The 12,814-nt window shown below is 47.4% G+C and overlaps 1 protein-coding gene across 1 annotated transcript in view; it reads right to left on the bottom strand.

Annotated features, from left to right (window-relative positions):
- The window catches only part of RTKN2 (rhotekin 2), a 115,676-nt gene that overhangs the window by 25,157 nt on the left and 77,705 nt on the right, over positions 1-12,814 (bottom strand). Inside the window, exons 7-10 of the mRNA XM_075352340.1 lie at positions 11,424-11,518; positions 9,922-10,028; positions 2,316-2,447; positions 9-174 (exon numbers count right to left, since the gene is read on the bottom strand). Of these exons, the coding sequence (XP_075208455.1) occupies positions 9-174; positions 2,316-2,447; positions 9,922-10,028; positions 11,424-11,518 (500 nt within the window). The remainder of the gene's footprint in view (positions 1-8; positions 175-2,315; positions 2,448-9,921; positions 10,029-11,423; positions 11,519-12,814) is intronic.

Here is a 12,814-nt window from a genome sequence, read left to right as displayed (position 1 = left end):
ACACTCACTGAGGTTGTAGAAATGCTGCCAGAAGGCTTCCATCCATTTCTGAAGCTCTTCTTTGCTGTCAGCGGAAAATATTTTGGTTACGGCTTCTCCAGACACCAGGTTGATGATCGTAAAACTGTTGGTTCTTTTCTTGGAGTCTTTCTCCACGGCACGGATTCTTGTTTCCTAAAAAGCAGAAACCAGGATGGTTTACTCACTGCAGAATCTCTTTTGCATAGATTTGACAGCAGAATCCTCTTTCCACAAAATAATTAAAAGGAACCTGTCAATAGCTTTTTGCTACCCCCATATGAAAGCAGCATGATATAGGGGGGAAAAAAAAAAAAAAAAAAAAAAAAAAGAGACCCCAATTCTAGCGATGTATCACTTACTGGGCTGATTGCTGCCGTTTTGATAAAATCCTTGTTTTCTCTACCAGTTTTGTGAATGCTGAGCTCTGTATAACCCCACCCACACCACTGATTAGCAGCTGAGTACACTGTGCATAGGCAAAAAAAGATACATACCAATGAAGAGGGTAAACCTTATACAAAGCTCATGAATATGGAGAACTACATGGAAGCAGGTTTACTAATCCTCTAATGATAATCTCCTGCAGATAAAACAGTGATTTTATCAAAACTGTAGCAAACGACCCATTATGTGACAGAGGATTCGGGGTATCAGTTTCTACATTGTGTTGCTCTCAGATTAAATGGCAAAAACCTAGTGACAGATTCACTTTAAATACACATTTTCACAACAAATAGGGCTTACTGTAAAATTTTGGATTAATAGGCACATCGATTTCTCTTGCTGAGTAAAAAGCCTGATTCACTTTGCATGTACGTTACTTTTGGTGCAGAATTTTGGAGCTCCTATCGAAACCAATGGAAAGAGCAGCGTGTGACCACCTCTTCACTCCTAGCCGAGCACGGTGGGGCTCTGTTCCCGAGACCTGCGCAGTTCATTAGTAAAGGGAACATTTATGGAATATCATATTGATATCACATAAATGTTCTAGATGGGACAGCCCATGCAACGGAAAAAAAACTCCCCAAAAACATACAGGCCTTAAAACGAATAAGCATCAATATACAAATCAACTTAACATAAACACTATTAGATAGCACAAATAATAGATATCAAGTGGAAAGATATCTGTTTAAAATATATATATATATATATATATATATATATATATATATATATATATATATATATATATATATATATATATATATATATATATATATATATATATATATATACATATATATATATACATATATATATATATATATATATATATATATATATATATATATATACACACACACACATAATAATAATAATAATAATAATAATAATAATAATATCAATGGTATAATACAAACATAACGTGATTAGTCTTGGCTTTTCAATGGACCTTCCAGTGGTAAGGAAGTGAGTCTGCAAACTATACTCAGCCTGCACAGATAAAGAGGACCAACCACCAGGATTTTTGCTATATGAAGTAAAGGCAGTGCCATACAAGCAGTAAGATGGTGAATCCAGGCATACCTGTTGCAGAAGGATCGGATGGTTGGTTGATGAAATATCTTTAGTCAAGGCAGGAGGGCGAAGCAAGTGCAGGAAGACGGCCAGGAAAGGTACACTTAAGAAAGGTGCACCGGACTCTACCTCCGAATTACCCGGGATTGGCTGGAGCCCATCACAGTGAAACCCCAGCTCTCCAAAAGCGGTCACTGGCATATCATGTAATCCTGGAACCTGTTAGAGTGACTAAAAAACCTTGAGACTGCATCCCTTTTTCGCTCTGTTATTCGCCTGCGTTTCCAGCCCAACAACCTCTGCCATTGCCTACTACTATCACTTCCATCCGCCCTGGGGCCCAGCTCTACCTGTGGAGAGCTGCACCAACCAAGCTGCGTCACCATCTGCCCCAGAGGTCCTAATCTTGCAGCGTCGGCACCTAACTTGTCGCATACCACAGGTGGAGTCACAAATAAACTGTCCTCATCCCCTTCCTATTCCCTAAACGACACCGCCAGGGTCACGGAACCGGGCCTTGCCACCACGGCGCCCCAGGAGCAGAACCGCTGCCCGGTAACGAGTCACCCCACGGCCCCAGTGCGGACGTGTCAACTGCCTTTACCTAATATAGCAAAATCCTGCTGCTTGGTCCTCTAAGTTGAAGAAATATGCACAAAACAGGAAGATAAAAGGAGCAAAAAAGTTAAATTATCAGGTTTCTTTGTACATAGAAAATGATAATTTACAATGCATAAATTCCCTTTAAACATTTGCTGATGGATGCAGGTTACCTTGTTAATAGGGATAGTCATAGTTGCTTCGATTTTGGCCTCTATTTCTTCTGGTGAATAGTAGCAATGGAGGTTCCCGCCTTTCAGCATACAGTACATTCTGATCCAGCTACGGACGTCACCAACCATCTCCTACATTAAAATATCAGATAAGTATTAACATACTGTGCAAGAAAAGAAAAGCTACAGATGTCTCACTGCTTACTTCTAAAATATATTAAAAGGGAACCGGTCAGCAGGATTTTCCCTTATAAGTTATTGCCACCACCAGTGAGTTCTTATATACAGCTTTCCAGAATACTGTATATAGGAGCCCAGACAGAGCTGTAGAACGTAAAAAAGATCTTTATTATACTCACCCAGGGGGTGGTTTGGTCTAATGAACGTCGCTGGTCTCAGTTCGGTGCCTCCCCCATCTTGCGCAGTCACCGTCCTCCTCCTCGGCCCTGTGTAAATGACACATTCTACGTCATCTACACAGAGGTCGCCACTGTGCTCCTGCGCATTTTGATCTGCCTTGCTGAGGGCAAAGTACTATAATGCACAAGCGCAAGGAAAGGTTAAAGACATCTGCACATGTGCACTACAATACTTTAAAGTCCTTTTTATAATATACAGAGCGGCCTGGGATCTTCTATACAGTATTCTAGAATGCTGTATATAACGGCTCACTGGTGGTGGCCACAGCTTGTAAAGGAAAGAAGGGAATTTTGTTTACTTACCGTAAATTCCTTTTCTTCTAGCTCCTATTGGGAGACCCAGACAATTGGGTGTATAGCTTCTGCCTCCGGAGGCCACACAAAGTATTACACTTTAAAAAGTGTAACCCCTCCCCTCTGCCTATACACCCTCCCGTGCATCACGGGCTCCTCAGTTTTGGTGCAAAAGCAGGAAGGAGGAAACCTATAAATTGGTCTAAGGTAAATTCAATCCGAAGGATGTTCGGAGAACTGAAACCATGAACCAAAAGAACAATTCAACATGAACAACATGTGTACACAAAGAACAACAGCCCGAAGGGAACAGGGGCGGGTGCTGGGTCTCCCAATAGGAGCTAGAAGAAAAGGAATTTACGGTAAGTAAACAAAATTCCCTTCTTCTTTGTCGCTCCATTGGGAGACCCAAACAATTGGGACGTCCAAAAGCAGTCCCTGGGTGGGTAAAAGAATACCCCAATAAAAAGAGCCGACAACGGCTCCCTCTTACAGGTGGGCAACCGCCGCCTGAAGGACTCGCCTACCTAGGCTGGCGTCTGCCGAAGCATAGGTATGCACCTGATAGTGTTTCGTGAAAGTGTGCAGACTCGACCTGGTAGCCGCCTGACACACCTGCTGAGCCGTAGCCTGGTGCCGCAATGCCCAGGATGCACCCACGGCTCTGGTAGAATGGGCTTTCAGCCCTGCAGGAATCGGAAGCCCAGAAGAACGGTAGGCTTCAAGAATCGGTTCCTTGATCCACCGAGCCAAGGTTGACTTGGAAGCCTGCGACCCCTTACGCTGGCCAGCGACAAGGACAAAGAGCGCATCAGAACGGCGCAGGGGCGCCGTGCGAGAAATGTAGAGCCGGAGTGCTCTCACTAGATCTAACAAATGCAACTCCTTTTCACATTGGTGAACTGGATGAGGACAAAAAGAAGGTAAGGAGATATCCTGATTGAGATGAAAAGGGGATACCACCTTAGGGAGAAATTCCGGGACCGGACGCAGAACCACCTTATCCTGGTGAAAAACCAGGAAGGGGGCTTTGCATGACAGCGCTGCCAACTCCGACACTCTACGGAGCGAAGTGACTGCCACTAGAAAGACCACCTTCTGCGAAAGACGTGAAAGGGAGACATCCCGCAGTGGCTCGAAAGGTGGTTTCTGAAGAGCCTTTAGCACTCTGTTAAGATCCCATGGTTCCAGCGGCCTCTTGTAAGGTGGGACTATGTGGCAAACTCCCTGCAGGAACGTGCGGACCTGCGGAAGCCTGGCTAGACGCTTTTGAAAAAATACGGATAGCGCCGATACTTGTCCCTTGAGAGAGCCGAGAGACAACCCCTTGTCCATTCCGGATTGAAGGAAAGAAAGAAAAGTGGGTAAGGCAAATGGCCTGGGGGTAAAACCCTGATCAGAGCACCAGGATAAGAAGATCCTCCAAGTCCTATGATAGATCTTGGCGGACGTTGGTTTCCTGGCCTGTCTCATAGTGGCAATGACATCTTGAGATAAGCCTGAGGACGCTAGTAGCCAGGACTCAATGGCCACACAGTCAGGTTGAGGGCCGCAGAATTCAGATGGAAAAATGGCCCTTGAGACAGCAAGTCTGGTCGGTCTGGAAGTGCCCACGGTTGACCCACCGTGAGGTGCCACAGATCCGGGTACCACGACATCCACGACGAGGATGGCGCGGCGGCAGTCGGACTTGATCTTGCGTAACACTCTGGGCAGCATTGCCAGAGGAGGAAATACATAAGGCAGTCGAAACTGCGACCAATCCTGAACTAATGCGTCCGCCGCCAGAGCTCTGTGATCTTGAGACCGTGCCATGAATGCCGGGACTTTGTTGTTGTGCCGAGACGCCATGAGGTCGACGTCCGGCGTCCCCCAGCGGCAACAGATCTCTTGAAACACGTCCGGGTGAAGAGACCATTCCCCTGCGTCCATGCCCTGGCGACTGAGAAAGTCTGCTTCCCAGTTTTCTACGCCCGGGATGTGAACTGCGGAGATGGTGGAGGCTGTGGCCTCCGCCCACAGCAGAATCCGCCGAACTTCTTGGAAGGCTTGACGGCTGCGCGTGCCGCCCTGGTGGTTGATGTACGCGACCGCCGTGGCGTTGTCCGACTGTATGCGGATCTGCCTGCCCTCCAGCCACCGATGGAACGCCTTTAGGGCTAGGTACACTGCCCTTATCTCCAGAATATTGATCTGAAGGGAGGACTCTGTCGGAGTCCAGGTTCCCTGAGCCCTGTGGTGGAGAAAAACCGCTCCCCACCCTGACAGACTCGCGTCCGTCGTGACCACAGCCCAGGATGGGGGCAGGAAGGATTTTCCCTTCGACAGAGAAGTGGGAAGAAGCCACCACTGAAGAGAGGTTTTGGCTGCCAGAGAAAGGGAGACGTTCCTGTCTAGGGACGTCGCCCTCCTGTCCCATTTGCGGAGAATGTCCCATTGGAGTGGACGCAGATGAAATTGCGCAAAGGGGACTGCCTCCATCGCTGCCACCATCTTCCCCAGGAAGTGCATGAGGCGCCTCAAGGGGTGTGACTGGGCCCGAAGGAGAGAGTGCACCCCAGCTTGCAGCGAACGCTGTTTGTCCAGCGGAAGCTTGACTATCGCTGAGAGAGTATGAAACTCCATCCCGAGGTAAGTCAGTGATTGGGCCGGAGTCAATTTTGACTTTGGGAAATTGATGATCCACTCGAACCTCTGGAGAGTCTCCAGAGCAACGGCCAGGCTGTGTTGACATGCCACCCGGGAGGGTGCCTTGACCAGGAGATCGTCTAAGTAAGGGATCACCGAGTGGCCCTGAGAGTGCAGGACTGCCACAACGGATGCCATGACCTTGGTGAAAACCCGTGGGGCTGTCGCCAGGCCGAAAGGCAGTGCCACAAACTGAAGGTGTTCGTCCCCAATGGCGAAACGCAGGAAGCGTTGATGCTCTGGTGCGATCGGCACATGGAGATAGGCATCCCTGATGTCGATTGATGCTAGGAAGTCTCCTTGTGACATCGAAGCGATGACAGAGCGGAGGGATTCCATGCGAAACCGTCTGGTTCTCACATGTCTGTTGAGCAATTTGAGGTCCAAAACGGGACGGAATGATCCGTCCTTTTTTGGCACCACGAACAGGTTGGAGTAAAAACCGCGACCACGTTCCTGAAGGGGAACGGGGATCACAACTCCTCCTGTCTTCAGAGTGTCCACCGCCTGAGCAAGTGCCTCGGTTCGCTCGGGGGGCGGAGATGTTCTGAAGAAACGGGTCGGAGGACGAGAGCAGAACTCTATCCTGTAACCGTGAGACAGAATGTCTCTCACCCATCGGTCTTGGACATGTGGCCACCAGGCGTCGCCAAAGCGGGAGAGCCTGCCACCGACCGAGGATGCGGTTTGTGGAGGCCGAAAGTCATGAGGAGGCCGCCTTGGAGACGGTGCCTCCGGCGGTCTTTGGAGGACGTGACTTAGACCGCCATGCAGAAGAGTTCCTCTAACTCTTCTGTGGCCTGTTGGACGAGGATGATTGGGATCTGGCTGAGGGCCAAAAGGACCGAAACCTCGCCTGAATTTTCCGTTGCTGAGGTCTTTTTGGCTTGGATTGGGGTAAGGACGAGTCCTTTCCCTTAGATTGCTTAATAATTTCATCCAATTGCTCGCCAAACAATCGGTCGCCAGAAAAAGGCAAACCGGTCAAGAACTTCTTGGAAGCAGAGTCTGCCTTCCATTCGCGTAGCCACATGGCCCTGCGGACTGCCACCGAATTGGCGGATGCTACCGCTGTACGGCTAGCAGAGTCCAGGATGGCGTTCATGGCGTAGGACGAAAAAGCAGACGCCTGAGAAGTCAAAGACGCTACTTGCGGAGCAGAGGTACGTGTGACCGCATTAATCTCCGACAGACAAGCTGAGATAGCTTGGAGTGCCCACACGGCTGCAAAGGCCGGGGCGAAAGACGCGCCTGTGGCTTCAAAGATGGATTTCATTAGGAGCTCTATCTGCCTGTCAGTGGCATCCTTGAGCGATGAAGCGTCAGCCACTGCTACTACGGATCTAGCCGCCAGTCTAGAGACTGGAGGATCCACCTTGGGACATTGAGCCCAACCCTTGACTACGTCAGAGGGGAAGGGGTAACGTGTGTCATTAAGGCGCTTAGAAAAGCGCTTGTCCGGAAAAGCTCTGTGCTTCTGGACAGCATCTCTGAAGTTAGAGTGATCGAAAAACGCACTCCGTGTACGTTTGGGAAACCTAAACTGGTGTTTCTCCTGCTGTGAAGCCGACTCCTCCACAGGTAGAGGCGGGGGAGATAGATCTAGCACCTGGTTGATTGACGCTATAAGGTCATTTACTATGGCGTCCCCTTCAGGTCTATCAAGATTGAGAGCAACGTCAGGGTCAGAGCCCTGGGCTGCGACCTCTGCCTCATCCTGCAGAGAGTCCTCAAGGTGAGACCCCGAACAGCGTGATAAAGTCGGGGAAGATTCCCAGCGAGCCCGCTTAGCCGGTCTGGGACTGCGGTCCGTGCCGGAGTCCTCCACGTGATACCTAGGGGCCACCCCAGGAGCATGCTGCGGCGCAGACCGAGAGGGGCCTGGGGGCGATGACCCCGCAGTGCCTGGGGCCTGTGTAAGAGCCGGTCTGGACTGTAAGGCTTCTAGTATCTTAGCAGACCATTTGTCCATAGACTGAGCCATGGATTGTGAAAGTGACTCAGAGTTTCTCAGCTAAAACTGCAAACTCTGTCCCTAAAGCCTGGACAGGGGAGGCCGGCGGTTCTACCTGGGCCGAGGGTCCCACCAGTGCCCGAGGCTCCGGCTGAGCGAGTACCACAGGGCCCGAGCATTGCTCACAGTGAGGGTAGGTGGAACCTGCAGGTAGCATAGCCGCACAAGAGGTACAGGTTGCAAAATAACCCTGTGTCTTGGCACCCTTGCTCCTTGTGACCGACATGCTGTTCTCTCCTAGGAGAGTAATCACTGAGGGTATATAGCCAAAGGCTAAACACTGCGGCCGAACCTAGAAAATGTATACAAATATAATATATATATATATACAGTTCGGCACCCTAGGGGGACCAGCACCGTGTGACCGGTGTGGCTTACCGACCGCCCAGAGCGGTGTGTGTCCACCAGATTCCCTGCCTTGGGTCTCCCAGAGCTGCAGCCAAAAGTCCTCCACCGGCAGAATGTGTTTAAAACATGGCTGCCGGCGTTCTAAGGGGAGGAGGGAGCCGTGGGCGTTATCAATAAAGTGCGGGAATCTGGTGCCCCAGAGTGATGAGTGAGGGGGGAGGAGGACACTAAAGTATGCTCCAGCCCTCACAGTCGACGTCAGGCCGACCGTCCCGCCCTTACCCCTGACTGGCAGGCCCGGGGGCGGGAGTTTAATGCACTAGGCCGCAAAAGCCGGGGACTAAATTTAATACCGCGGCCGGCAAGCAGGCGCGGTCGGCGCGGTAGTCCCGGTCGTCACACAAAAACAGCAGCCGCTGCAGCGTCTGAGACCAAGTGCTCCATGCACCGTCCCCAAGGGGACACAGAGTACCTTTATGATGCAGGGCCTGTCCCTGATGATACTCAGTCTCCTGTCCGTCAGAATCCCACAGGGGCTGCGGAGGGAGCCCGGTCCCAGTGCCTGGATGACCGGTTAGGATCCCACTTCTCCCAGAGCCTCTAAGGGATGGGGAAGGAAAACGGCATGTGGCTCCAGCCTTTGTACCCGCAATGGGTACCTCAACCTTAACAGCACCGCCGACTTAGTGGGGTGAGAAGGGAGCATGCCGGGGGCCCTGTTAGGGGGCCCTCTTTTCTTCCATCCGATACAATCAGCAGCTGCTGCTGACTAAAATGGGAGCTTGAGTGAATGTGTGCCTCCTTCAACACAAAGCATAAAACTGAGGAGCCCGTGATGCACGGGAGGGTGTATAGGCAGAGGGGAGGGGTTACACTTTTTAAAGTGTAATACTTTGTGTGGCCTCCGGAGGCAGAAGCTATACACCCAATTGTCTGGGTCTCCCAATGGAGCGACAAAGAAATCCTGGTAACTGGTTCCTTTAATTGACAAGCAATCCCATAAATGAAATTGTGACATCTGACCGAGTCCTGCCTGACTTACTATATAGCTGTCATTGGGGAAAGGAGGGTGGATCATTTATGCTCTCATACCTAAGAAATGAATACAACCTTACCCACAGGGGAAGAGAGGATATATATATATATATATATATATATATATATATATATATATATATATATATATATATATATATATATATATATATATATATATATATATATATATATATATATATATATATATATATATATATATATATAGATATATATATATATAGATATAGATATATAGATATAGAGAGAGAGAGATAATATATCTATCTAGATCTATCTAGATCTATCTAGATCTATCTAGATCTATCTATCTAGATCTATCTATCTAGATCTATCTATCTAGATCTATCTAGATCTATCTATCTAGATCTATCTATCTAGATCTATCTATCTAGATCTATCTATCTAGATCTATCTATCTAGATCTATCTATCTAGATCTATCTATCTAGATCGATCTATCTAGATCGATCTATCTAGATCGATCTATCTAGATCGATCTATCTAGATCGATCTATCTAGATCGATCTATCTAGATCGATCTATCTATCTATCTAGATCGATCTATCTATCTATCTAGATCGATCTATCTATACACACACACACACACACACACACACACACACACATACATACACACACACTGTATCTCTCTGTACAATTAAAAAATAAAAACAAAAACAAAACAAAACCATCGTTAAAAAGTAGGAAAAGCTCACATTTACAAATACACGTAGATATTAAAGCATCGAGTCTCGGTTCTGCTTTGGATATAGACATTCTAGTACCTGCTGGTTAAGAAATCCAGTAATAACTTCGTCAGTCATACACGTGGGCTGTGCAACCAAGTGGCAGCATAAATTCCCATACAAGGGAAGCCAGAAAGAGGAATCCTCTGAAAAAGAGAAAATTAAGTCAAAATTGTTTGCCTAAAAAGACTGAAGGGGGCTTTACACGCTACGACATCACTAATGCGAAGTCGTTGGAAGTCACGGAATTTGTGACGCACATCCGGCCACATTAGCGATGCCGTTGCGTGTGACACCTATGAGCGATTTTGCATCGTTGCAAATACGTGCAAAATCGCTCATCTGTGACATGGGGGTCCATTCTCAAAAATAGTTACTGCAGCAGTAACGAAGTTGTTCCTCGTTCCTGCGGCAGCACACGTCGCTCCGTGTGACACCGCAGGAACGAGGAAGCTCCCCTTACCTGCCTCCCGGCCGCTATGCGGAAGGAAGGAGGTGGGCGGGATGTTCGTCCCGCTCATCTCCGCCCCTCCGCTTCTATTGGGCGGTGGTTCAGTGACACAGCCGAGACGACACTGTGACGCTGAACGAACCGCCCCCTTAGAAAGGAGGCAGTTCACCGGTCACAGCGACGTCGCCGGGCAGGTAAGTATGTGTGACATGTCTGGGCGATGTTGTGCGGCACGGGCAGCGATTTGCCCGTGTCGCACAACAGATGGGGGCGGGTACCCACGCTAGTGATATCGGTACCGATATCGCAGCGTGTAAAGTAGCCTTAAGCGTCGCCGCGGTGCTCTTCTTGCTTACAGATTAAGTGGATCACATAGGATTTTTTGTGTAGTATTGATAAAAGCATTGTTTTCTCTGCTGTAGATCTAGTAATGCTCTGAATGCTGAACTATGAATAACCCCGCCCACATCACTGATTAGCAACTTTCTGTCAATATACAGTGTACACAGAAAGCTGCCAATCAGTGGTAGGGGAGGGGTTACACAGAGCCGTTGACTAGAAGGTGCGAGACTAGTGATGGGAGACCTGGACTGTAAAAGTCTGGATCCATGTGGTTTCAAGAGTCCATTCACCACTATATGAGACACTTAGCCCTGTAGTGATAATCTCCTTATGATAAAACACTGGATGTTATTGAATCAACAGTACACAGCCTAATACACAAGTTGCAGTCACATGTGACTTGTATTGACATTGATGGCAAACCACTAGTGACCAGAGACAGAAAATCAACACATTTGGTAACATTTGCGAGCGTCGCAGGGTGTAATGTGACTCAGAAAGAAATAGTTTGATGCACTGTCACAATTCGGCATGGCGATTTGAGTGTCATGTGATACATAATTGCCGTATAGCTTAACTGTGACCCACAAAGTGCAATCTGTAGTAGTCGCAGTAAGAACTGCACTAGGTGTGATAGGAGTCGTGGAACCTGCATGGAGGAAGAGGTTGCAAAACTGTATTTATTTTTTTTTTTTAAATTCTTCATGTCCCATATTGATAACTTGAGCTCTTCCGCGCGGACACTTACCATGTGCAGTAATAGTAAGGGTGTGCGTCCTGAAGCTATCCTCCACACTATCTAGCAGGAATGTAATATGAGCCAGAAGATTGTATTTTGCTCCCCTAAAATATAGACCATAACAGAAAAAAACATTAGTCCATACAGTACATCAGTAAGTATCCCCCTGCCAAAGATTCAGCAAATAGATCTGGCACTGCCTCTTACCTACAGAAACTTCTAAATCTAACCTTAGATTCTCTTTAATGGAGTAAACCATCAGTAGGATAAACCCTCCTCAGAATCTATATGGGCCTGTAGGCCACAGAAAGCTGAATAAAATTACACATTCAGATTGGCGATCTGATGTCTTATTCCAGAGAAATCCACATTTTTCTTAATATGTAAATGAGCTGTTAAGATCTACCAATGATCTACCTGAGAATCTGCCTCCAGAGATTATTATAACTGAAAGGGAGGCGATACCAGTGTGAGACATGTAGATCAGGAGAGCAGGCTGTCCGTCGTTACATGTCTCACACTGGTAAGTAATTACCTTTCACTTTCCCCCTTGATAAAGCAGCTGGCTCTACGCAAAAAAGGCCGCGAAACGTACGTCGGGTGTTCTTCCACCTTCTGACTGTGGTAATGTTCTCTTAAAATTGTATTTGTATTTCTTTACTCCTGCTTTTCAACTTATGTATACTTTCCACAGCTTTTGGATGCGCTCCTGGTCACTCTTTACTTGCAACTCTGCACATTCTTAGTCCATTCTTGACATTTTTTTTACTATCATGTGGTATATATATTTGGGACCATGAACCATTCAACCTACTTTTTGATAGGCCATTGATGTTGATTAGCATTGTACTAATATCTACCCTTACTGCTGATTTACACCACATTAGTTTACTATTACTATCCCCCATTCTCTTTTATGCTGTTCTGTGTAACTTATTTCTTACACTTTTCAAATGTTCAAAATAAATATTTTCTAATATTCAGCAATCTTTGCTCATGTTCTCTTTTTTGCTGCCAGTGTGAGACATCAGGAGAGCAGATTGTCTGTCGTTACATGTCTCACACTGGTTTCTCCCCCAATAAGCTCTGGAGGCAAGATTTTTTTTTAATTTTTTTTTAGTACAGGAATGCAATAAGGAAAAATAAATCTTGCCATTTTTCTTTTAATACATGTAACGCAAAAACCTATGCAGGGCACCAGTGAGATCATCAGCGGGCGTCAATTATGTATCACAGCTGACCCCCAGCTGTAACGCCCACGATTGGTGCTAGAACCGATGGCAGGCACTTAACCCTCTGATGCCACTGCCTATAGTGACACAGACATCGATCGGTTTAGCAGAAGGATGGAGAGCCTTCTCTGCTTAGATTGGCACAACACGAGTGCGATCGAGTTGTGT

Source organism: Anomaloglossus baeobatrachus, chromosome 5 (assembly GCF_048569485.1).
Source record: "Anomaloglossus baeobatrachus isolate aAnoBae1 chromosome 5, aAnoBae1.hap1, whole genome shotgun sequence".
NCBI classification, from domain to species: domain Eukaryota; kingdom Metazoa; phylum Chordata; class Amphibia; order Anura; family Aromobatidae; genus Anomaloglossus; species Anomaloglossus baeobatrachus.
The sequence above is the reverse complement of the archived record's forward strand: the minus strand, read 5'-3'. Positions and strand labels throughout refer to the sequence as shown.